Raw genomic sequence first — 22548 nt, 5'->3', positions numbered from 1 at the left:
GCTGGTGTGTGTGATGACAGCTGCCCTGTTTAAGACACAGGCTGTACATCGCTATAGATAAGAGTCTATGGTCTAACCTCAAAACCTAAATTGTGATACAACCATTTCTAACAGAAGTAGAGGCACCAAAATAAACATTTTGAAGCAAACTGTAGAGGTCGACCGATATGGGTTTTTTGGGGGCCGATGCCGATGCTTTCCAAATTTGGGTAGCCGATATGCATAGCCGGTTTTCCAATTTGATATTCAGGCCGATTGTTAAATAAATATATATTTATCACATTTTTGTGAAACGCAGCAATTTCTGAGCAACTAAAAGAAATCTATTACAACAAGTCGTGTCCAGTCCTCTGAACATTTATTCAGCTTTCAAAACAATGAAATATTTTGTCTGAATAAACACACAATGTAACAAGCAGTAGTAAACATTCACACTCTTCTTAAAATGTCAAAAAAGAAATTTAAACTTATTAATATAATTTGAACAAAAGTTTGTAATGTATCCAAGTGGTTCCACAAGTTTGAGGTGCTCATCTTTTTTGTGCCTGATCAAAAATTGCGTCATTTTATACAACGGATCAAAAATCGGCTTTTTAAAAGAAAATACGGCCGATGGCCGATAGAGACAAATGTCCAAATATCGGCCCGATATATCAGCCGGCCGATATATTGGTCTACCTCTAGCAAACTGAAGCCGTAGTTTGTGGACTGTGAGCCGCCACATTTTTAGGGCTGCAGCGATTAGTCGACATAATCGACTAGTCGACGATAAAAATTAATCGACGCAAATTTTAATAGTCGAAGTGTTGTATTATTATTGTTTTTATTGTTGTTGTCACATGGTGAAATCAAATACCAGGGGGTAATACTCATTTGTAACTTCAGTTCACAGCATGAGGTGCTGTGTTATTGGATACTTTTATGGGAAAAGATCACTAAGTTAATACGTGAGGAATACTGTTGAGGAAAAATCTCCACTCCCAGAGAGCGCTGTGCACTGATGGAGGCTCTGACGGAGGCTCTGACGGAGGCTGACAGCTCCCGGAGTTTAGCATCTGATAACGTGATTGAGAGAGTCTCCTTCACTCTCTGTTACAGTTTTTCAGGATCTGAGTCACAAACTAGTGCCAAAACTCCCCTAACTTTTGAAAAGAGAGAACATTTTTCTGATGGAGCTCTCACTCTCAAGCTCACACTGCACTGGGAACACTCAGCGGGGAGGAGGAGGGGCAGAGTGCACATGTAGAGAAACAAAACTAAACGCATTGTCATGGAGAGCTGGGAGTAGGCCTGCACAATATATCGTTTGAACATCGCCATCGGAATATGTGCATGCGCAATAGTCACATCGCACATGTGGTGTGACTATCGCATTTCCCCCACTTATTGTAGAAATGGAAAAAAAAGCAACTGAAATTGAAACCTATTCTATTTTGTACAGAGACATGGCCTCCTGGATCCCTTTCATATACAGCAATCTCTGATAAACCCCCTTAGCCTGGATTTAATGGTATTATAGGAATACAATGGTGTCATTGTGAGTCAACCAAATTCTTCCCAAACAGAGCTAAAAAATTCGTATATCTTTAATAATGCAATATATATCGCAATGTCAGTTTTTTCCAATATCGTGCAGCCCTAGCTGGGAGAGAGTCAGGCGGGATCATACAGAGAGCAAAGCCCCAATAAATGGATAAACATGAGAAAACAAGCACAAAGTCACTAATAAGCGGTCTGTTCAACACTGCGTACAACAACTTCATTTCCCTGTTACCTGCTTCATTCATTTTGAGATTTATTTTGTTTTTTGTATTGTACTTATATTTTTATGTCATCATGAGTGAAATAAAGACAAACAAACATGACACAGGGCTGACCAATCAGAGGAGAGAACCTAACTCTGGGTAAATGCAGTGAAAATACAACACACAAGGTGAATTATAAAGGTCTACACATTTTAAAGGCCAAATTAGGTTGAAGCACAAAATAAACGTGATTTATCGACTAATTGAAAAAAATAAACGATAGATTAGTCGGCTTTAAAAATAATCGTTAGTTGCAGTTCACACGCTTTGAACCCTGCGGCTTAAACAACAGTGCGGCTAAATCACAGATTTTTACGGTCTTATGAGCTTCATAGCCTCGTAGCATTAAAACCAAGAAGTTTCTCGATTATTTTCGTTATCAATAAAATATGTGTCAACGAAAAACAGGAGTAATAGCCAGCCTGCGTCCGGACGTAGTGTCCGCTGTCATGTCAGCAGGTGTTTCTGCCAATGGGAAAGGTATAAATTTCTTTTTACTTTTGTTTGTCCAATAAACATGTAGCTGAAAAATGTCTTTGATAGACTCTTGTTCTGAGGATGAAACCTGAGCGCTTTCCAGTGCTACATCATGTTGTTCTGTCGGGACAGGTTGTTGTTTTTACTCCTTGTGAGTGATGATGATAAATATCTTAAAACAGCTTTAAAGTGATACTCTGGGATGGAACAAGTTGGGTCCTATCACAAGGTTTAGGGCAGAAATTACCCCTACAGCAGTGTTTTTGTGCAGCAGAAGCCCAGAGCACACACACCAAACACCCCCTCCCTGCTCCTCTGCCTGTTTCCTCTGCACTCAGACGGGGACATATTTTACTTCACCAAAAACACAAATAAACGGACTCCCATTGAAAAAATCTGATATCTGTCTGCATTCACGCTTTATTTAGAGAATTTTCAGCGCGTTACTTTCACACAAAAACACCACTAAATAAGGCTCTGGTTCTCATCGTGTCTCTTGGTCTTGGCAGACTACCTGCGTTTGTTCATACCTCGTAGCCAGCTGTGGCTCTGCAGTGGAAGTAGTGCCGTTTGACGACACAATTTCTGCCCTAAACCTTGTGATGGGACCCAACTTGTTCCATCCCGGAGTATCACTTGAAATGGTTCAGGAATCCTACCTTGGATTGATAAAGCTGCAGACCGATCACCTGCCTCATAAGTTTTTGTATTTTTTGGTCGTGGTTCAGGCTCTGAGTCCGAACCGTCGCTCTCTGTTCTTCAGTCAAAGTCACTGATCCGTCTGTATCTCTGTGACTGTCTGTTTGTTGTCCAATAAACACGATAGCCACAGAAAAAACTTGTCAGTGAAATGTTCAGTCTCATGCCACAGCTGTCTGTTTTACAGCAGCAGTGTTTAGAGGATTAAAAGCTCAGAAATCTTTAGTGCTTCATTAGACAACTTTACAGGCTTCAGAAAACAGACAGAACATAAATTTAGGAAACAAAAAAACTAGTAATGTACGGTATTATATCACTAGTAATGAAAACCGTGATATAATACCGTTCTTGCAATATGAAGGAAAAATGCTGTAATTTGAATTTTGGGTCATATCGCCCACCCCTAGTGGAGCTGTAATATGACATATGGGTTTTTTACCCTCTTGTTAATAGAGATCTTGGCTCTGTAAAGGTCAAAGTGCACAGTTCAGATAATAAAGACAGAGATTGGAGGTTTGTCTGTTTTGCAGTCCACAGTAGAGTCCAGTGCGGCGCAGGATGATGGAGCATCAGGCTGGATTTATTAGCGCTGCAGCTTGTTGACTGGAGCAGGCCTGTCGGGGAGGATGGGTGGAGATCTGGTAATTTCATTAGCAGCAATTTCCTCCTGGAGCCCATTACTTTGATGAAGTTCAGAGAAATGTTTATGGGTCTAAATGAAGGGCCTCAGTCTGTTTATTGAACATTCACTTTGTAACCTGTTGGCAGGCCTTTTCATGTCTGTGTTGTAGGAGGGTCTGACATACGCGGTACATGGAGGAGTCAATGTGGACTGTAAACAATGCTGGATAGAAGTGTTTAAGACACAATGTGATTAGAGTTGTTTTAAATCACCTGATAAGAACTAATCATCCAAATAATTAACATTCAGTAAAGTACTTTGCTTTAAAATGACACAAAAGTGAAATTTAACAGCTCCTGTAAGCATCTTCAAACAGCAACATCTCTCCGCCGTGCCTTATCAAGAATCTGAACAGTTTACTTAAAGAGGGGGTATTCTGCTGGATGTTCAGACTAAACCTGTGCAGATTTTCAAACCTCTACATAAAAGACTTCCTGAAATGATGAGATCATGAAACGGTGGAGTTTTGTGGCCTCAAACACCAAGGACGCTTTGCACATAGACCCAGTTAGCCAATCAGAGAGAAGGGTGTTTTTGGAGCTGGGAGCCTTAAAGAAACAGCAGGTAAAGCTGAAATAAGGGTTTTCAAAAACACCAGTGAGAGGAAAATAAAGATTTTTAGAGATGTGTTTCATCTTTTTGTACCATATTCTTAGCAAATGCCCAAACTGACATTTTATTGTTTTATTTAATTTCATGTTACACTAACACTTCCATTTTGTTCTTTCTTATTTTTGTATATTTTGTAATTTCTTATATCCTATAATTTTAGGAATAAATCATTTTTCTTTCTGTTTTTAACACTGTTCAAAGGGAGTAGCTGTAACTTTAAAGGAATTTTCCCCGAGGGATCAATAAAGTATTTCTGATTCTGATTAAAAAGCTGAAAAAGCAGCGAAAACAAACTAGATAAAACTAACAAATTGTTAGCAAAGGTCCTGTTTTCATATCTTACTTCTGAACCCAATTAGGTGCTTTTATAGGTACCGACCTAGTTCTGTCAAAAGTACCAGGTACCGACCCATGTAAAATTAAAAAGTACCATGTTTAGGTACCTAAACACATCCTTGTGACTGTGAGGGAGTGGAAGAGTAGGTGATTTTCCACGCAAGACATGAACACAATATTGCAAGGTTATATATTGAAGAATAAATATGTCAAAATATATAAAAGAACACTTCATTATTTAAAAAATGATATTTTTTACCACATAAACACAAAAAAGTACTGCAAATTGGTACCATCGAGTACCGGTATCAATTGCCAGGTACCTGGCACTGGTACCATACTATTTCAAATGTGCCAATAAAGTTTTTTTTATTTATACTGACCAAATTCCATCTGTAGTACCGAGAACCATTCAGGTAAAATCAAAAGGTACCATGTTTAGGTACCTAAATGCATCCTTATGACTGTGAGGGAGTGGTAGAGTAGGGGATTTTCCATGCTGGACATGAACACAACATTACAAGTTTATATATTGAAGAATAATTATCTTAAATTGAAAAGGAAAAAAATTACACAATTTGATATTTTTTACCACATCAACACAAAAAAGTACTGCAAATTGGTACCATCGAGTACAGGTATCAATTGCCATGTACAAGGGAACGGTATCGTATTGTTTCAAATGTGAAAGGTACCCATCCCTTCTAGGGATGAGTACCGAGTTAGGTACCTTTTTTGGTACCGATCAAATTCCATCTGTAGTACCAAGATCCAATTCATGTAAAATCAGAAGGTATCATGTTTAGGTACCTAAATGCATCCTTGTGACTGTGAGGGAGAGGAAGAGTAGGTGATTTTCCATGCTGGACATGAACACAACATTACAAGTTTATACACTGAAGAATAAATATGTTGAATTGAAAAACTTTGAGATTTTATTAGTAAACAAATAAATATTTATTACCACAAAAACACAAAAAAAGTATTAGAAATTGGTACCTTTGAATACTGATACCGGTAAAGGTATGTTTTCTTTTGGACACTTCATGTGGACACTTGAGGAACTGCAGATGACACTCTGATTTCAGCTACCTGAGCACTTTGCAGACGGTTAGCTTCAGGGATGAGCTTCCTGTGAGGGCACGGGTGGTGTTGTGTTTTCATTTCCAAATAGTACTGGAGATTATTTAAATAAAAGAATATCATTTCTGTTGGTTAGAGTTAGATGATGTAGAAAAGTCAAAGAAACTCCTTTAGGTTTGTGTCTGAGATCTTCATCTCGAGCGCTCACATTATGGCAAAAATTACATCATGTCAGCCCGTGTTTTCACACCAGCTCTGTTTTATTCTGTAGTAAATCTTGCTCTGAGTGGAGGCGCTGGGAGCAAGTATTAGCAGTGTGATATAGTGAACTCGCCCTGTGGCTGGGAGCCATGGCGAGGCCGGTGCTGGAGGGCTTATTCTTTAATCAGAGCCAGTGGTGCATTGAGTGAACAGGCTGTGACTGCTCTCAGATAACTCAGATAGTGTTCTTAATGCTGCCTTCAGGCCCTTTAACACCCACTCTCCCATTCTGCTCTCTGCAGAAGTGCCTAGCTGCCATTCTGTCTACTTACGGCAAGACGGCTATCTGGCTCACGCTAACAGGACTGAAGGTACAAACGACGGCGAAACGACCCAATGATGTGATGATGCTTGTTTAGATTCTTAAGCAGCATCACTTCAGAGTCTTCCTTTTCATTTCCAGGTTGTATGTTCGACAAAGTGGTGAGGCATTTCTACGATGACACCTGCGTCGTGCCTGAGAAGGTTGAAGGTGAGTCCTCCTGGAGACGACACAGAAAACTACTCCCTGTGCAGTCATGTCGAAGCACTCAGTGTCCTCTACGTGTGTGTGTGTGTGTGTGCTGCAGGCGACATCAAGCAGGAGGCGGGGCTGTACCGCGAGGGGCCGTCGTACCAGCGCAGAGGCTCTCTGCAGCTCTGGCAGTTTCTGGTGGCTCTGCTGGACGACCCGTCGAACTCGCACTTCATCGCCTGGACCGGACGCGGCATGGAGTTCAAACTCATCGAGCCAGAGGAGGTGAGACGGATACAAAGACAGCTAAATCTGTCACTTTAAGGGGATTATCTTTCTTCTTCTTTAATTTTTTTAGACATCTTTATATCTTTTTCACTCAGTTTCATCCCCTTAGTAACCAAAGTGAAAGCCCAAACATCTGCTCGATTCAGCGTCTAAAATGTACAAATTTGTCTGTTTTCCCAAGTCGCATTCACACATGCATAAAATGCTTGAAATTTTCCGTTTAAGCTGCATGTGTCAACATTTCCCCTTGGCTCATTTTTTTGTGCTGGCTCTCTTGCAAAATCCCCACATGAAGTCAAGTTAGTTGAAAACATTCAGGGAGATTCTGCAAGACAAAGCAGACAGGAAGGATTTTTTTGTAGTTGGACAGGTGTGAACAGAAGAGCCAACAGTAACAACTAACAGACTGTTTTACTTGAAAAAAAACTGAAGTTGAAGTTGGAGTAGAAGACTCATTTTTAAGAGAGGATAAGTGTTCATGTCTTTGCAGAACTCTGATCGCACAAATGCAAAATCTAAGTTTTGAGTTCTGAATTTAAAAAATAAGAAATTTGAAGTCACTACACTGTAAAAAAGCTGAAGTCTTCCTGAGCGTTTTTGTCTTATTTCAGTAAAAATGTCTTATTAGACTTAATATAAGCCACACTCACTTTACCTGTCCATAAAAATGTCTTTTTTCAAGTTATGTAAAGACAAAAATGAAGTCTGAATTGCTTGAAACACGCAAAAGAATCTGCTGGTGATACATTTCTCTTACTTGTTTCAAGCAATTCAGACCTCATTTTTGTCTTTAAATAACTTGAAACAAGACATTTTTCTGGACTAGTCAGGTGAATGTGGCTGATATTAGGCCTAAAAAAACATTTTCTCCTGAAAAATAAGACAAAATTTGCTTTGTAAGGTTTCAGTTTTTTACAGTGTAATCTTGACCACAGGAGGTTGTGATGGCTGTTTGTTACACTGTTAAATTTAACTTGTTGTTTCAACGTAAGAATATGATGAAAAGGGGTGCCTCAAAATGTTATGTTGGGTCAAAAATTTTATCTTGATTCAGTAAGATGTGTCAACCCTCGTCTTAGTTTTGTTGATTTAGACTTGTTAGTTAACTCAACTTCAACTGAAGGTTTCAGCTACGTCAACTAGGGCAAGGGGATATATCTAATATACTCGTATCGCGTGTTTTTGCACATGAGACGTATAAAATGACTATATCGCAACCATTGAGTACAAATGGCAACCTAAATGTTTTCAGACGTAGGAACGTAAATCTCTTCGGTGATTCTCTCGTTTCACCCTCAGCTGCTCAGCCTGTGCTCCTATCACAGCAAGCACCACGTTCCCGATATTGGATTTTGACCATATTGTGCAGCCCTAATGTCAACCTTTCATTTTTGATGTACATTTTTTTGTTGGTTTCCTTAACTTCTTCAGGTTGTTTATCATAAATCCATTTCCCAGGGAAATGGTTTGTATCATAGGGTTCAAAAGTCAAATTTGCGCCATGAAGCACAGACACCTGTTTCTTGACATGGACAGTTGACGATACATCATCCAATTTGGCTCAGACAGTCTGAAATAATCTATAAACTGGTGACAAAAAAATGTAATTCACAAAGGCATTCTGGGTATTAACTCGAAGGTTGCAGTCCCACAAAACAGTTTAAGGCTCTCATATCCACGGCGCTCCTATCTCATTCACAGTGACGATAACTTTTAGATCACAACTCAAAAAAAGGCATTCTGGGTAAAACGTTTTAATCCCACGCCCAGAATTCATTCATTGTCAAGTCGATATGCATTTCTGATTTATTTGGACACAGATTTTTAAGTTGAAATACACTTTGTACTTGCGATGATGCCAACTTATTATTAGGAGTTATCACAACAATTTCAGTTATCGTCTGTCGTGTTGACATAGAATGATAGAATGATATGGGAGAATAACAAAAATGGAAAATCACATTTTACAGTGTTCCTTTTTTACTTTTTGAGGACTAAAAATAAATATTTTGTATTAAGAATTACAGTTGAACATATCAGTCATGAAAAAATCAGTGGTTGTGTCTTTAATCAGTGAGTTGTGGTCTCCTCAGTGTCGGCTGAAAACATCCAGGTTAAATCAGATCAAAGTCAGAGGTGACTTGAAGTGGTGTGTGACGTCCTCAGCTCTTCAGACCTGGATCTGCTTCAATCACTTCTTAAATTTGTTTTCTGCTCCACCACACCCGTCCAGCTGACCCCCAAGGCCAAATATCTCACAGGACGTCTCCCTAAAAATAAAACCCCATGGTGACGGTTGGCCCCTTTGAAATGGAAACAGGGGCCGGGTCTGTGCGCCCACATCACTCACACTTAGCCTCAGTCTCTGTTGCTCTCTGTCTGTGGGGGAGGGGGGAGGGTGCAGGGTGCAGGCAGCGGGGTGGGTGGGGGGTAGAAGGGGTACTGGCAGTGGTCCACGCAGCCCAGCAGAGTGGAGAGGCCCCGGCCAGCTGCAGCTAACAGGGGGGCCCATTCATGCCATCAGGTGACCAAACGTACTCGCTTTGGGACGCCGCGCTCCGTTAACTCACTGCTCGGTGTGGCCTGTCGGTTCAACAGAGTCGACCAGTTCTTCTAGAAATCTGTTTCTGTAAACGCTTCCTTAATATCTTCACTGCCTGGTCTACCGTCGCGTTGCTTCTCTTAAGAAAACAGATGTGGATTATTTATTAAGGGGTGGGAGAAAAAATTGATGTGTCCAAATATAAGGATTTTTAAAAAAAATTAAATTAATTTTATTTACTCATTTATCTTTTTATTTAATTTATTTATTTATATATTCTATTTTTTTTATTTTTCTATTTAATTAATTTTTATTTTTTATTTATTTATTTATGTTTTTTTTTATATAATAACTTGAATGATGATGATGTCCACAGACTTTATCAGGAGCCATGTTTCCCCAAAAATGCAGATCAACACATGTGGGTCAGTTTGTAGGATTTATACAGGGCGTCTGACAACCTGACTTTTTTTTAACCCAGCTCATCAACAAAGACTAAAATAAAGGATTTAATATAAAAAAACATAAATAAATAAATAAAAAATAAAAAAATAATTAAATAGAAAAATAAAAAAAATAGAATAAATAAATAAATAAATTAAATAAAAAGATAAATGAGTAAATAATTTATTTATTTTTTTTTTTAATCCTTATATTTGGACACATCAATTTTTTTCTCCCACCCCTTAATAAATAATCCACATCAGTTTTCTTAAGACAAGCATGTTCTCGATGGTCCTGATAAAGTCATTTCTTGACATGCATCGATCGATCTGTGCTGATTTCTTTAATTTTTGAGGGATCGGTGATCGGCTCATCGTTACGTATGAAACTGATCTTATATTCCTCTGGGAAGGTCTGACAGCCAGCCATTGTTGCTTTTTGCTCTGAGACCTAAAACACAGGACACTTTATTGGTTGTTTAAGTTAAAACATGAAGATTTTATTGTGTCACAGGTATTTGGCCCAAATCAGTATCGGCAGGTCAGGCTTTTTAAAGATTGGTGATTAGATCTTAGATCATCAAACACTCCGGTATCGGTAATGGGTATCAGACCGATCGCAACGTTTTTTTAAGGTATCTGTACTCGCCGATACCAGCAGCTGATACGCAAAGCAAAAAAATCATACGTCAAGCAAATTCTCCTTGCCATTAGTTTGGCGTTTCATTGCTGCAGTTTGACACCACGGCAACCAGCGCCAGGTTCTGTTCAGACAACATGAATGAACCAGGAAGAGTTAACAGTTAAAGGCTTTGAACACCAACGGCGACACAAATAAACGTCACGAAATTGCTAAAAATTTGGAGGCGTCATATTCAATCTCCACAGCTGATGTCTTTGTTGTTTTTATGTCTTTTGTCATAAGGAACCAGGTGCTGGGACACAAACACAATCAATGTTGAGTGTTTTGATTTGATGTGTACTTGCCGCAAGCAAAACTTTAGAAAAAAAACCTCAGTCCGTAAAAATAAAAGCCACAATTTCGCTCAGCGAAAGAACTTTGCTGGTGTAAAAGCTTGCATTAAAAAACAGTAAGTTCGAAAAAAATAAATAGCACAAGTAATATTTGCACGAAAAATACACGTCTGGTGTGCAAAGGGCTTTTAGCCCGTTAATTTTGCACTTTAGCTTATTTTTAAAAACGACTCAAACTCTTTATTTTTAATTTATTACATATCGTAAACTGAGTGAATTGTTTGCATTTTATTTTGGACTTAATGTCAGAGTGACTGTGCTGTCTTTGTTCAGAATGATCTATCACTGCTAATTGAAATTTTATGTATCAAAAGTACTTGTGGTATTGGTAGTTAGTATCATTGAGTACTCAAACAGGAGTACTGGTACTGGTATCAGTCTGAAAAAAGTCAGAACATTGTGATTGGTGCAACCCTAATCATTTCATATATCTCATGTGCAACACCTGTAGTACAGAATATAATACTATAAGATACAAAATGAGTTGTTTTCACCACAATGAAGCCATGTATGTGGTTTTAGTCTTTAATTTGATTTATACAACTGAAGAAAGTCTGACATTAGTGTATAAAACACATTCTTTCACTTTATGATTTTCCCAAAACGCTAAAACTTGACCTGCTTGTTTTTTCATGTTAACCTGTTGGACTGTTCCTCTAACAGCTCCTGATATATTTTCCATCCAGACTTCAGTTTAACTTCTGTCAGACAAAAAACTGCCTCTGGTGTCAGTGTTAGAGAAAGAAAAATTGCGTTTCCAAGTGTTTGTTGATCACATGGTCAGTTACCATCAGGTTGGACTCCTTAGCTGGAAAAATCTGTTCATGGCAGGTGATTTTAACTCGTTCCCTTTTTTTCTCTTTTCAAAAAGTGGGTAGATTATCTCCTTTCCTCTTTTTTGTCACCCCACAGTCAGCTTCTTTTATGGCCAGTAACTCAAATATGTCGTTAAAGACCCTTAAAGACTGTATCTGAAAATGTGTTGGTGTTTTCATGGTAAACAGACCCCATCAGTCGTCATATCAGCCAGAGTTTCTGTCCAGTTTTTCCTTGGTGTGGGTTTTGTTGAACAGTCAGGTGAACAAAAGCAGACAGAGGGAAGAGGAGAAGTGATAAACAGAGTAAAAGCCACAGAGGAGACTCTGAGGAGAGCGCCGTGGGGCTGTGGGTTGTCACTGCGAGGCCGGGTGGTGGGTGGTCTGGTAGACAGGTGCTGTAACATCTGCTGCCTCCTCCGCTGGGTGTGTGACAAGCTCCTAATGAACACATCCCTGGTCAGGTCTGCCCGGGCTGGACGCTCTAATTACTGTTATTAGCAAAATATGGATTAATACGTTTATTTAACGCTGCAGCGCTGCAGTACTGCTGTCAGGAAGTCAGGTCGAGCGTGTGTTTGTGTTTGACGCGTTGCTGTTTTGGCATCCTGCTCTTTGTTTGTGTTTACTGACTGGCTCTGTGTCTTCGTCTGTGTTCAGGTGGCTCGTCGGTGGGGGATACAGAAGAATCGACCAGCCATGAACTACGACAAGCTCAGCCGGTCTCTGCGCTACTACTACGAGAAGGGAATCATGCAAAAGGTAAAAAATACAAGTTCAACTGTATAAAGAATAAAAAACACAGGTTGATTCCACCTGTGTTAAAGAAGGAGCATGTGTTCACTCAGGCCTTGGACACACACAATTTAATGTGTTTCGTCCACAGGGTGCTGTTGGAAGCACACCAAACCCATATTTGTCAGTGTTTTTCACACGTGAAACCCGTGGCATCCAATCAGAATGAGACACTGTTATTTATCTGTGACGTTTGAGAAACAAAAACTCAGTTTTCTGTCGTCTACACAAAACTGGAGTTTTTCAAAATCTTCACTTTTCAGAAAGAGTTGTTTTCAGTGATGTAAAACTGCAGGTTTGTGTGGACAACAGAGATAATGTTTACACTGGAAAAAACTGAAATCTTATCAAGTGTTTTTGTCTTGGTTTCAGTAGAGAATGTCTTTTTTAATACTCAATATGAGCCACATTCACCTGATCAGTCCAGAGAAATGTCTTGTTATAAGTTGTTTAAGGACAAAAATGAGGTCTGAATTGCTCGTAACTAGTACAAAAAAAAAAAAAAGTTACTTGTATTAAGACTTCCTAGTTTAAAGAAGTCTAGTTTTTTTTTTTACTTTTTACAAGCAATTCAGACCTCATTTTTATCTTTAAATAACTTCAAACAAGTGGGCGTGGCCTCAGCCACCAATCAGAGCTTTGATAGGAAGAGGAGGAGCATCTTCAGAATCAGAATGAAAATCAAGTTTTATTGCCAAGTACATTTGCATATATAAAGAATTTGTTTTTGTTTGTTGCTGCTAACAATTAACAAAAAAAATCATGAAAACGCAGATAGAATATAGAAAAAATTAAGATTTGATATAGAAAAATATACAAAAATATATATATAGAAAAAAAATTAAATAAATCTAAAAATAATTAGAAATATTAACAGAAAAACAAAATAAATAAAGCGCCAGAAATTTAATTTAAAATGTCCCTTGCGTAATAAGCTTGTCTGTTTCTCTTCACTTCAACCTTTCATGGTGAATGTGTCCATGCAAAAAACATAAATTAAGATTTCTTAGTCTGGTCACTTTGACATTTTTTGTACAAACTACAAGAGCAGATTAAAGACAGTGATATGCAACAGATCCTGAAGCTCAGTCAGGATTTTTTTAGGCAGGAGAGCAGGAAAATTTGCAACTCAAACCAAATGTGATGAGTCAAAGTAAACTCAAAAAACATAGATGAACAATTATGTTTGCAGGAAGAAAGATTTCTTTCTTTAAATGTTTATTTCCTTGAGCATTGAAATCAGCAAAAATGACGTGTTTGAACATTTACTGAGGAATACAAGAAGATGAACAGTCTCATTTTTTAGGAGTGGCAGTCGGCCTTGTATTCTAAGCATGCGCCCCATGTATGCAGGCTTTAGTCTTTGGAGTGGTGGTAGCTGGTTCAACTCCCAACCAAGACTGTTTGGTCCCCACATTTCCTGTCTCTTTTTTCCTTTCCATATCTTATGAAGGCAAAAACGCAGGAAAATAAAAACCTTTAAAATCAAATCAGTAACATATTGCAAAACTTTTGAAAAATCAACCTCAGTCCGTAAAAATTAAAGCTATAATTTTGCTCAGTGAAAGAATTTTGCTGGTGTGAAAGCTTGCACTGAAAAACAGTAAGTTTGAAAAAAATAAATAACACGGGTAATATTTGCAGGAAAAATACACGTCTGGTGTGCAAAGGGCTTTTAACCATTTAATTTTGCACTTTAGTCTATTTTTAAAAATGACTAAAACTTTGACAGAGGTTAGTTTCATTTTGCGCTTTTGTGAATTTATTAATAAAACAAATCATAAACTCAGGGAGAATTTGTTTTTTATTTTTGATCAAAAGTACTTGTGGTATTGGTACTCCGCATAAGTGAGTACTCAAAAAGGAGTTCTGGTATTGGTATCTGTCTGAAAAACATTGGTATCAAACACAGATCCCTGAGTCTTGCACAGATAAAGGAACCTAAAGGCTAAACCTTCTCCCCCTCGTCCTGTCCCTGTCCCCGCAGGTGGCCGGTGAGAGATACGTCTACAAGTTCGTGTGCGACCCCGAGGCCTTGTTCTCCATGGCGTTCCCCGACAATCAGCGGCCGGTGCTGAAGACGGACATGGAGCGGCAGATCAACGAGGAGGACACGGTGCCGCTGTCGCACTTTGACGAGAACATGGCCTACGTTCAGGAGGGCCCGTACTGCCAGCCGCACCCTTACAGCGAGGGTTATGTTTATTAACGTCAGCTCCACACACACACACACACACACACACACACACACACACTACTCTACATACACACACACACACCTCCCCCTCCCCCTCCTCCTCCTCTGTCCATACACCTGAGACTGTCATGTCCTCTAATTCACAGTCGCTCCGGGGATAAGACTGAACACACACACACACACACACACACACTCTCACATACACACACACACAGTGGAGCTTCCCCTCTTCCTCTCACATGTACACACTCCTTTCTTTTCTTTTGCTCTTGTTTTTCTGGCGTGGAAGCCGCACAGCAGGACGGAGAGTGCACTTTATGGACCGGACCGGCTCTGCGTTAACCTGCGGGGGTTAGCTCACTGCGTGGTTGGCGTTTTACAGCTGTTTGTGTTTGTACATTAATGTGAGAATCGTTCTGTTTTCGTTTCGATGACTTCGAGCATGTGGCGCCCTGCTGAGACGGGACTCATCTACCTGGACTACGACGCGGTCTCGTCTGCTGGGAGGATGAAAAAAAACGTTTTTGTCCTTTGATGCTCATTAAAGTGCAAACTGGCGACATATTGTATCGATACTTTAACGGTGAAGTGATTATAGACTTTAAAATGTGATAAGTAAAGAGACGTTAAGCCGCCGGCTGTCAGTCAAAGCCCCTCGTCCAATCAGAACTGGAGACCTCATCACGTGGGTGGATCTGAAGCGTCGGCGCTCAGAGATGAACTGAAACTCTTCCTCAGCATCGCGCGTGTCGATGAAGCTCCAGACCTCTGTAAAATAACTCATCCACTTTGAGGAACAGCTGAAACTTCATGTACAGATGATTATTTGCATCCCCGAACACAAACAGACGTTTCATTGGCTTCAGCTACAAAAAAAAAAAATCAATCCTGACCTGAGATCCGTCCTGTTTCTTTGTTTCTGTTTTGTTCCAGGTGAACATGACGTGTATATTTAAGCTTCGCCATCATAGGGTCACTTTTGTTTCATAAAAAAAGAACTGGAGTTAAAAAAAAAAAGGTAAAAGAAATATTTAGAGTTTTATAATGTGATGAAAAGAATTCATGTTAAATAAAAAGTGTTCCACTGTATAATCAGGTAAACACACATTTTTTGCTGCTTTGAATTGTTTGTGTATTTTCTAGACTTTAAGAAGAAAGAAGTGCAACGTTATGACCTGCTGTTCTGGGTTTTTCTTCTGTTTCCTTTCTGTTGTTTTTTTTTATTTTGTTGAATTTGAAAGGAGGAATCTCCGTCTGTTTCTCGAGGATCACATGTGTTGGGGCTGGGATTGGCAATAGTGAAAAATTCTGTAATAAAATAGTTCTGAAAACCAAAGTTATCGCCACTTTGCAGATGATTTGCATTCGAGTAATGGATCAGTTTTTGTTTATAAAGAGAAAAATCACAACGAATGTTATCACCAGACAAAGAACAAACATCCTGACAAGATAAAGAGTCTGTTCACATTTTGCAGACAACCACAAGACAAAATCTCCCTTTAACAGGCAGAAACCCCAGGCAGGACCAGAATCAAGTTAGGGCCAGAATACACCAAGCAGATCAAGCCAGACAGGAAGTTGCGCACAGAAACCACCTAAAAACGCCCAGTAACTTTCAAAATAAAGCAGACAGATCGTATTTAACTTAAAGAGAGGAATCAAGGTGGGGACAGGTACCAAATAAGGTACTTTTATAGGTACTGACCAGTGGCAGCTGCTGGTCAGTCAAGGAGGGGAAGCTCATTTTTTCTGGCCTACATCATAAATTTGTTTATTTATTTAAACGTAAATTCTACCCTCCGTGTCAGCTTGTTAGCAGCTGGAGCTGCTACGTGAGACTACGACAGGCTGTAAGTGTGAGTGACAGGGGGAGAAGCTCCACAGCTGTAGCTGTAGCTGCTTATTGGTGAAAAGAGAGAGAATCTTTAAACACAACGCTCGTCGTTTTTAAGAAAGGTAAACTCGCTGGGGATCAATAAAACCTCTGGATAAGTCCAGAACAACTGAGAAGATGCTCTGGTGGAGGGTTATACTTCAAGATCACTGACTGGCTCATTTCACTGTCAATCAAAAAGGGATTCAGCCTCAGACAGATCATCCAATCATCATGCAGAAGCCCAGCGTCCAGGCCAGCCCACTGCCTCATAGACCCCCAGAGACGCTGAGCGTCCGATGGGCGGGACAAAGCCCAGCGTTTATCCAATGATAGTCCAGTTTCCACAGTGGAACAACCCACTCTACGCTTCCCCGCTGAAGTCAGAAGACGCTCAGCGTCCGACTGTGTTAAAGAGCTGAGACGCTGCGGTGATGAATGAGAAGGAGGTGGAGCCAGTTACCTGTGATAGGAGCTGATTCTGAACAAAAGATGAAGGAATTCTAGCTCAGATTTAGTCAATGAAATGTTCACACAGCAGAACATATCAACACTTTTTTAGCTGAGCTTCCCTTGCAGTCTTAGAGCAATCACTACTGGTACTGACCGAATTCTTTCAAAAATACCGGGTACCGATTCACGTAAAATCAAAGGTGCCATGTTTAGGTACCTAAATGCATCCTTGTGACTGTGAGGGAGTGGAAGAGTAGGAGATTTTCCATGCTGCACATGAACACAGCATTGCAAGGTTATATACTGAAGAAGAAAAATGTTAAATTGAATTTTTTTATATTCTATTATTAAACAAATTAATAATTTTTACCACATAAACACAAAAACATACCAAAAATTGGTACTACCAGTATTGTTTCAAATGTGAAAGGTACCCATCCCTACATCTAGGTTCAAATATTGGGACTGATGTTGTGATGATAATGGGGAGACTGTTACTACACCGAAAAAAAACTGAAATCTTATCAAGTGTTTTTGTCTTGTTTTCAGTAGAAAATGTCTTTTCAGACTTAATTTGAGCCACATTCACCTGACCAGTCCAGATAATGTCTTGTTTCAAGTTATTTCAAGACAAAAATGAGGTTTAAATTTCTTGTAATAAGTTAAAAAATCGTTCTCTAAAATCAAGCAAATATTTGAGCAAATTTTTCTTATTCTATTGGCCGTTTTTTGTATGTATTCCAAGCAATTCAGACCTTATTTTTGTCTTAAAATAACTGGAAACAAGACACTTTTCTGGACTTACCAGGAAATGTGGCACATATCAAGTATAACAAGACATTTTTTACTTAAATTATGACAAAAACACTTGATAGGATTTTGTTTTTTTGCAGTGTAACTGCAGCAGCTGGAGACTGACAGGCCCCCAGCAGCTAGCTAACCTACAAGACCAGAGCTCAGATACTTCCAGAAAGATCTATTGTCAGTAACTTGAAAAGGAGGGTAAGATCTTCAGCTTTTACTTTAAGTTTTATCAAAACAGAAAGTTTAAAGCCTACTGTTAGCTGTTGCATCAACTCAGGGTAGTTTTATTTTGAAAGTCACAGGGTGTTTTCCTTCCTGTACTGCTCGATATGCTCTGGTGTAAAAGTTCATCTCCAGTTTTTCTTCTTCGCACTGTTACTTGTTTCCTGCATCTGATAGCAAATGAATTTTGCAGCGCCCAAACTCCAACATTTATCACTTTTTTCTCAACTTTTAGCTCATAAATTTAACACACCGTGAGTGAAAAAAACCTCAAACCAAAACAAACAAAAGACTAATAGATTACAGGCTGCTGTCAATTTCCAGGTTGGAGAGAAAACTCTTAACCACGAAGCATTTAACCAAAGTGACACCTGAGGAAAAATCAATGGCTAATTTAAGACAGCACTTCTTCATGTAGGTGAATTGTTTCTGTCCTTTTGTTACCAGACTGGCAGTAATGAAAAAAAACAGGCCTTAAAGTTATTATTTCCTTCTGTAAAGTGTCACTATTGCTAAAAATCAATGACTAATTTAAGGCAGCATTGTTTAATTGGTTCCCCTGATGGGAAAAATGAAAACGGATGTGTAAGTAATGAAAAAACACCACTTGCCTTAATTTGTCAGAGCAGGTTACAAGCCAACCCCATTACAGTCCCCACTCGCAGCTTTTCTTATTGATCGTCTGCAGAGGAGGGAATTGCCCTTAACTTTAAACACCTGATTGCTTCCCTGAGGATATTTAACAACATCTAATCCGACATGTACGGACCTGAAAACAGCAGTGAGGCTTTTAATTTGATGAATGACACTTGAAATTTGGGTTTCCCTTCTAAAAACGGGGAAAATTAATAACACGACTGTGAGGAAGCACCACGCACACGTTTTATTTCCCAGACAGCTGCAGAGGATTTTTAAGAAACACTGGAGTATTTTCCCATCAGCACAGATTATTTCTCATAATGGAGCCTCATGAACCAGTTTGTTCCTCCGTGTCTTTCTGTGGTTTGACGTCTGCAGCTCAAATGAACTTCACGGTTTCAGAGCGAACACAAACGGCTGTGGTTTTATTCAAACTCACATCATTGAAATCTCATGCAAACTCCTCGGTGCTTTAAATACGTGGTTGAGCTCCTGATGCCTGCGGTGAGCAGCCACCACCTGAGTTTTACACCTGTTTGTATCTTTAAGCTCCAGTGTGGAGGCCATTTGAGTACAGGGAACTCATTGTCATGTTGAAGAAAGCAGTCTGAGATGATTCCAGCTTTATGACATGGAGCATTAACCTGCTGGAAGTAGCCATCAGAAGATGGGTACACTGAGCTCATAAAGGGATGGACATGGTCAGCAACAATACTCAGGTAGGCTGTGGACTTTAAACCATGCTCAGTTGGTACTAAGGGGCCCAAAGTGAGCCAAGAAAATATCCCCCACACCATTACACCAGCAGCAGCAGCCTGAACCGTTGATACAAGGCAGGATGGATCCATGCTTTCATGTTGTTGAGGCCAAATTCTGACCCTACCATCTGAATGTGGAGCAGAAATCCAGACTCATCTGACCAGGCAACGTTTTTCCAATCTTCTATTGTCCAGTTTTGGTGTTGCTGTGTGAATTGTAGCCTCAGTTTCCTGTTCTTAGCTGACAGGAGGGTCACCCGGTGTGGTCTTCTGCTGCTGTAGCCCATCTGCCTCAAGGTTGGACGTGTTGTGTGTTCAGAGATGCTCTTCTGCAGACCTCGGTTGTAACCAGTGGTTATTTGAGTTACTGTTGCCTTTCTATCAGCTCCAACCAGTCTGTCCATTCTCCTCTGACCTCTGGCATCAACAAGGCATTTTGTCCCACAGAACTGCTGCTCACTGGATATTTTCTCTTTTTGGGACCATTCTCTGTAAACCCTAGAGATGGTTGTGGGTTAAAATCCCAGTAGATCAGCAGTTTCTGAAATACTCAGACCAGCAACCATGCCACGTTCAAAGTCCCTTAAATCACCTTTCTTCCTCATTCTGATGCTCAGTTTGAACTGCAGCAGATCGTCTTCACCATGTCTACATGCCTAATAAAGTGGCTGAGAAAACAACAAAGTCAGTTATCATAGCTATACTGACGACACACAGTTATACATTTCAGTGTCACCAGGTGATCACATCAGTCCAGTTCTGAGGTCTTTACATTAGCTGACACTGACTTTAAAACACTCCTGTTGGTTTACGAAGCTCTGAATGGATTAAGGCCAAAATATATCAATGATCTTTTGATCCTGTATGGACCATCAAGACCACTTAGGTCATCTGGACCAGGTCTGCTTTCAGTCCCAAGCGTCAAAACCAAATCATGGAGAGGCAGAATTCAGCTTCTATGCTCCAAATATCTGGAACTAACTGCCCAAAGATATCAGGTCTGCTGAAACTCTGAATGGAGACTCACCTTTTTACAGCTGCCTTTTACTTTATTCATTTTAATAACTTTTCTTTAAAAAAAAAAAAACAGCACAATTTTGCAACTCTATCTTTAAACCTGTTTTAATTTTTTCTTTTTTATTCTTTTAATCTTATTTTGTTTTATGGTATGTTATTAATTTAAATCTGCTTTTAAATTGAATTTTAATTGTTTTCTTTAATTTGTCTTGTTTGTAAAGTACTTTGAATTGCCTTGCTGAAATGTGCTGTATAAATAAACTTGCCTTTATGTGTCCACAGGGGGCGCCAAAACCAGAAAAACTGAAGGCTTCTTGTAGAGGCGATGATATAAAAGAAAACATGACACTTCCTGTTTTTGTGCCAGACAACAGGAAGTTTGAAAATGTTGGACCCCATCTTTCTTTGAGTTAGGACGAGACAAGGGGCTGTCAGTCAATTTAGCTATGCCCTTATATGGTCAAAACTTGTGTGATGACTACACTGCAAAAACGGACATTTTATCAAGTGTATTTGTCTTATTTTAAGTAGGGGTGCACGATACTATCGGCATAATATCGGTATCGGCTGATAAAAGCTTAAAAACACATTTATCGGTATCAGCAGATGTGAAAATTTCTGCAGATATGCACAGCCGATAAGGTGCTATTCAGTTAGGATTATTATTATTTTCCATCTGAAAAATAAGCTCCTTAAATAAAATGTAGCACTTCATTTATTTGCACTGCAGAGCTCTGTGTCTGTCACCAGGTTGTTACAGTAGCTCTAAAATAATCAAATGCAACTTGGTTATGTTTAAAAATGCATTGTACATTTAAAGTTCATGTGATCTAAAGAAATTATTTTTCTGTATTTCAATACTGAATGTCTTGAGTTTGAAAAAATAAGACATTTCTTATTTATGGTAAAATCAAATGTTTTTTGTCTTGTTTTATGTATGTTTCTTAAACAAATAAGACCGTCACAATAAGAGTAACATATAAATTCCAGTACAGGATAGACTTAGCTTTCTTTACCGTGAAAAAAACAAACTAACTTGTGATTATCGGTATCGGCCAAAAGGGGTTTCGATATATCGGCATATCGGATATCAGCAAAAATCCAATATCGTGCATCCCTAATTTTAAGTAAAAATTGTCTTCTTATATTCAGTTTGAGCCACATTCAACTGGTCAGTTCTTCTTCATCACCAGATAAAAACCACCAACAGGAGCTTTAACCGGACTTCTGACTCGATGGGACCTCTAGATAGCAGAGGGTGTACTTTTGCCACCTCTGTTTGTCTTACACCTTTTTGAAGACGTGTCACTGAGGCTGAAAATCAGCGTGTAAATCCTCTTATCTGGCCCCCGTTCAGAGGAGCGGGGCCTCCGCTATCAACACATTCACCATTTATGCACATATGCTTTACATCCTGTGCCACCGGCCAAATCCTCCTCTCCTCCTCCTCCTCCTCCTCCTCCTCCTCTTCAGCCCTGCCGGCTAATATTCAGAGAATCGGAGCTGTGATCGTGCTCCTCCCCCACCGTAACAAACAGATGGCCGCGCCACTCTTGAGTCATCACAAACCCATTACGGGAGTGACTCGTCCTCAGCCCGGTCGCCGTCGTTCCTGGTCGATGGCTCCGGTTGTGTTTGCTCTGGCTCTTAAGTCGTCGTATGTTTGCTCAGGTTAAATGGCTCGTGTAGCCCGTGGGGTCCCTCTGATTGGCTGTGACACGGAGGTGTTTGACGAGTGAAATGACACCCCCTGTTCGGCTGCTTGAAACAAGTTGGCTTTTAATGCAGTGTGTTTACACACCAAAAAGCACTGAGTGTGTTTCTATCTGTGTTGCCAGGGTCTATCAGGGGCCGGCCCAGTGAGCATAAATCATTCAGGGGTAATTCAGAGGAACAACAGAGGCTCTAAAAGGAAAAAACAGGGAAATTATAAAGCCTGGATAATGGAGGAACCTATTACAGCTGCTGGGCCGCTTTAAGAGCGACTCATAAATGGTTTTATTATCCAGGAGGGACGATTTGCAGCGGCCAACCTGCACTAAATCTTCTCCCAAAAACACAAACTCTATTTTCTCCACCAATTCTGAGTTGTAATCGAAAACTTCCAAAAGCATCCCCAATTTTCTGCAGAAGTTAGGATTCCCAAATTGTTCTCTTTTTGTTTTTCATTTATTTTCTCCTCAACACACACGTGTACACACACACACACACGCACACCTGAGTTGTAATTGTAGTCAGGTCAAAGGTCGTGCAGAAGC

The 22548-nt window shown here is 39.7% G+C and overlaps 1 protein-coding gene across 2 annotated transcripts in view; it reads left to right on the top strand.

Moving 5' to 3' along the window:
- etv1 (ETS variant transcription factor 1) overlaps positions 1-15857 on the top strand; it is a 38236-nt gene extending 22379 nt beyond the window's left edge. The window contains exons 9-13 of one of the 2 annotated variants that reach the window (XM_074683792.1): positions 6198-6266; positions 6359-6427; positions 6525-6694; positions 12193-12294; positions 14315-15857. In XM_074683792.1, coding sequence (XP_074539893.1) covers positions 6198-6266; positions 6359-6427; positions 6525-6694; positions 12193-12294; positions 14315-14536 — 632 coding nt within the window. In that variant the 3' untranslated portion in view covers positions 14537-15857. The remainder of the gene's footprint in view (positions 1-6197; positions 6267-6358; positions 6428-6524; positions 6695-12192; positions 12295-14314) is intronic. The other variant, XM_074683793.1, reaches the window with a different exon arrangement.
- The last annotated feature ends 6691 nt before the right edge of the window (positions 15858-22548 follow it).

The sequence above is a fragment of the Halichoeres trimaculatus genome, unplaced genomic scaffold (assembly GCF_033239565.1).
Source record: "Halichoeres trimaculatus isolate MK-OKI-2021-1 unplaced genomic scaffold, fHalTri1.1 fHalTri1_scaffold_12, whole genome shotgun sequence".
Classification (NCBI taxonomy): Eukaryota; Metazoa; Chordata; class Actinopteri; order Labriformes; family Labridae; genus Halichoeres; species Halichoeres trimaculatus.
The sequence above is the reverse complement of the archived record's forward strand: the minus strand, read 5'-3'. Positions and strand labels throughout refer to the sequence as shown.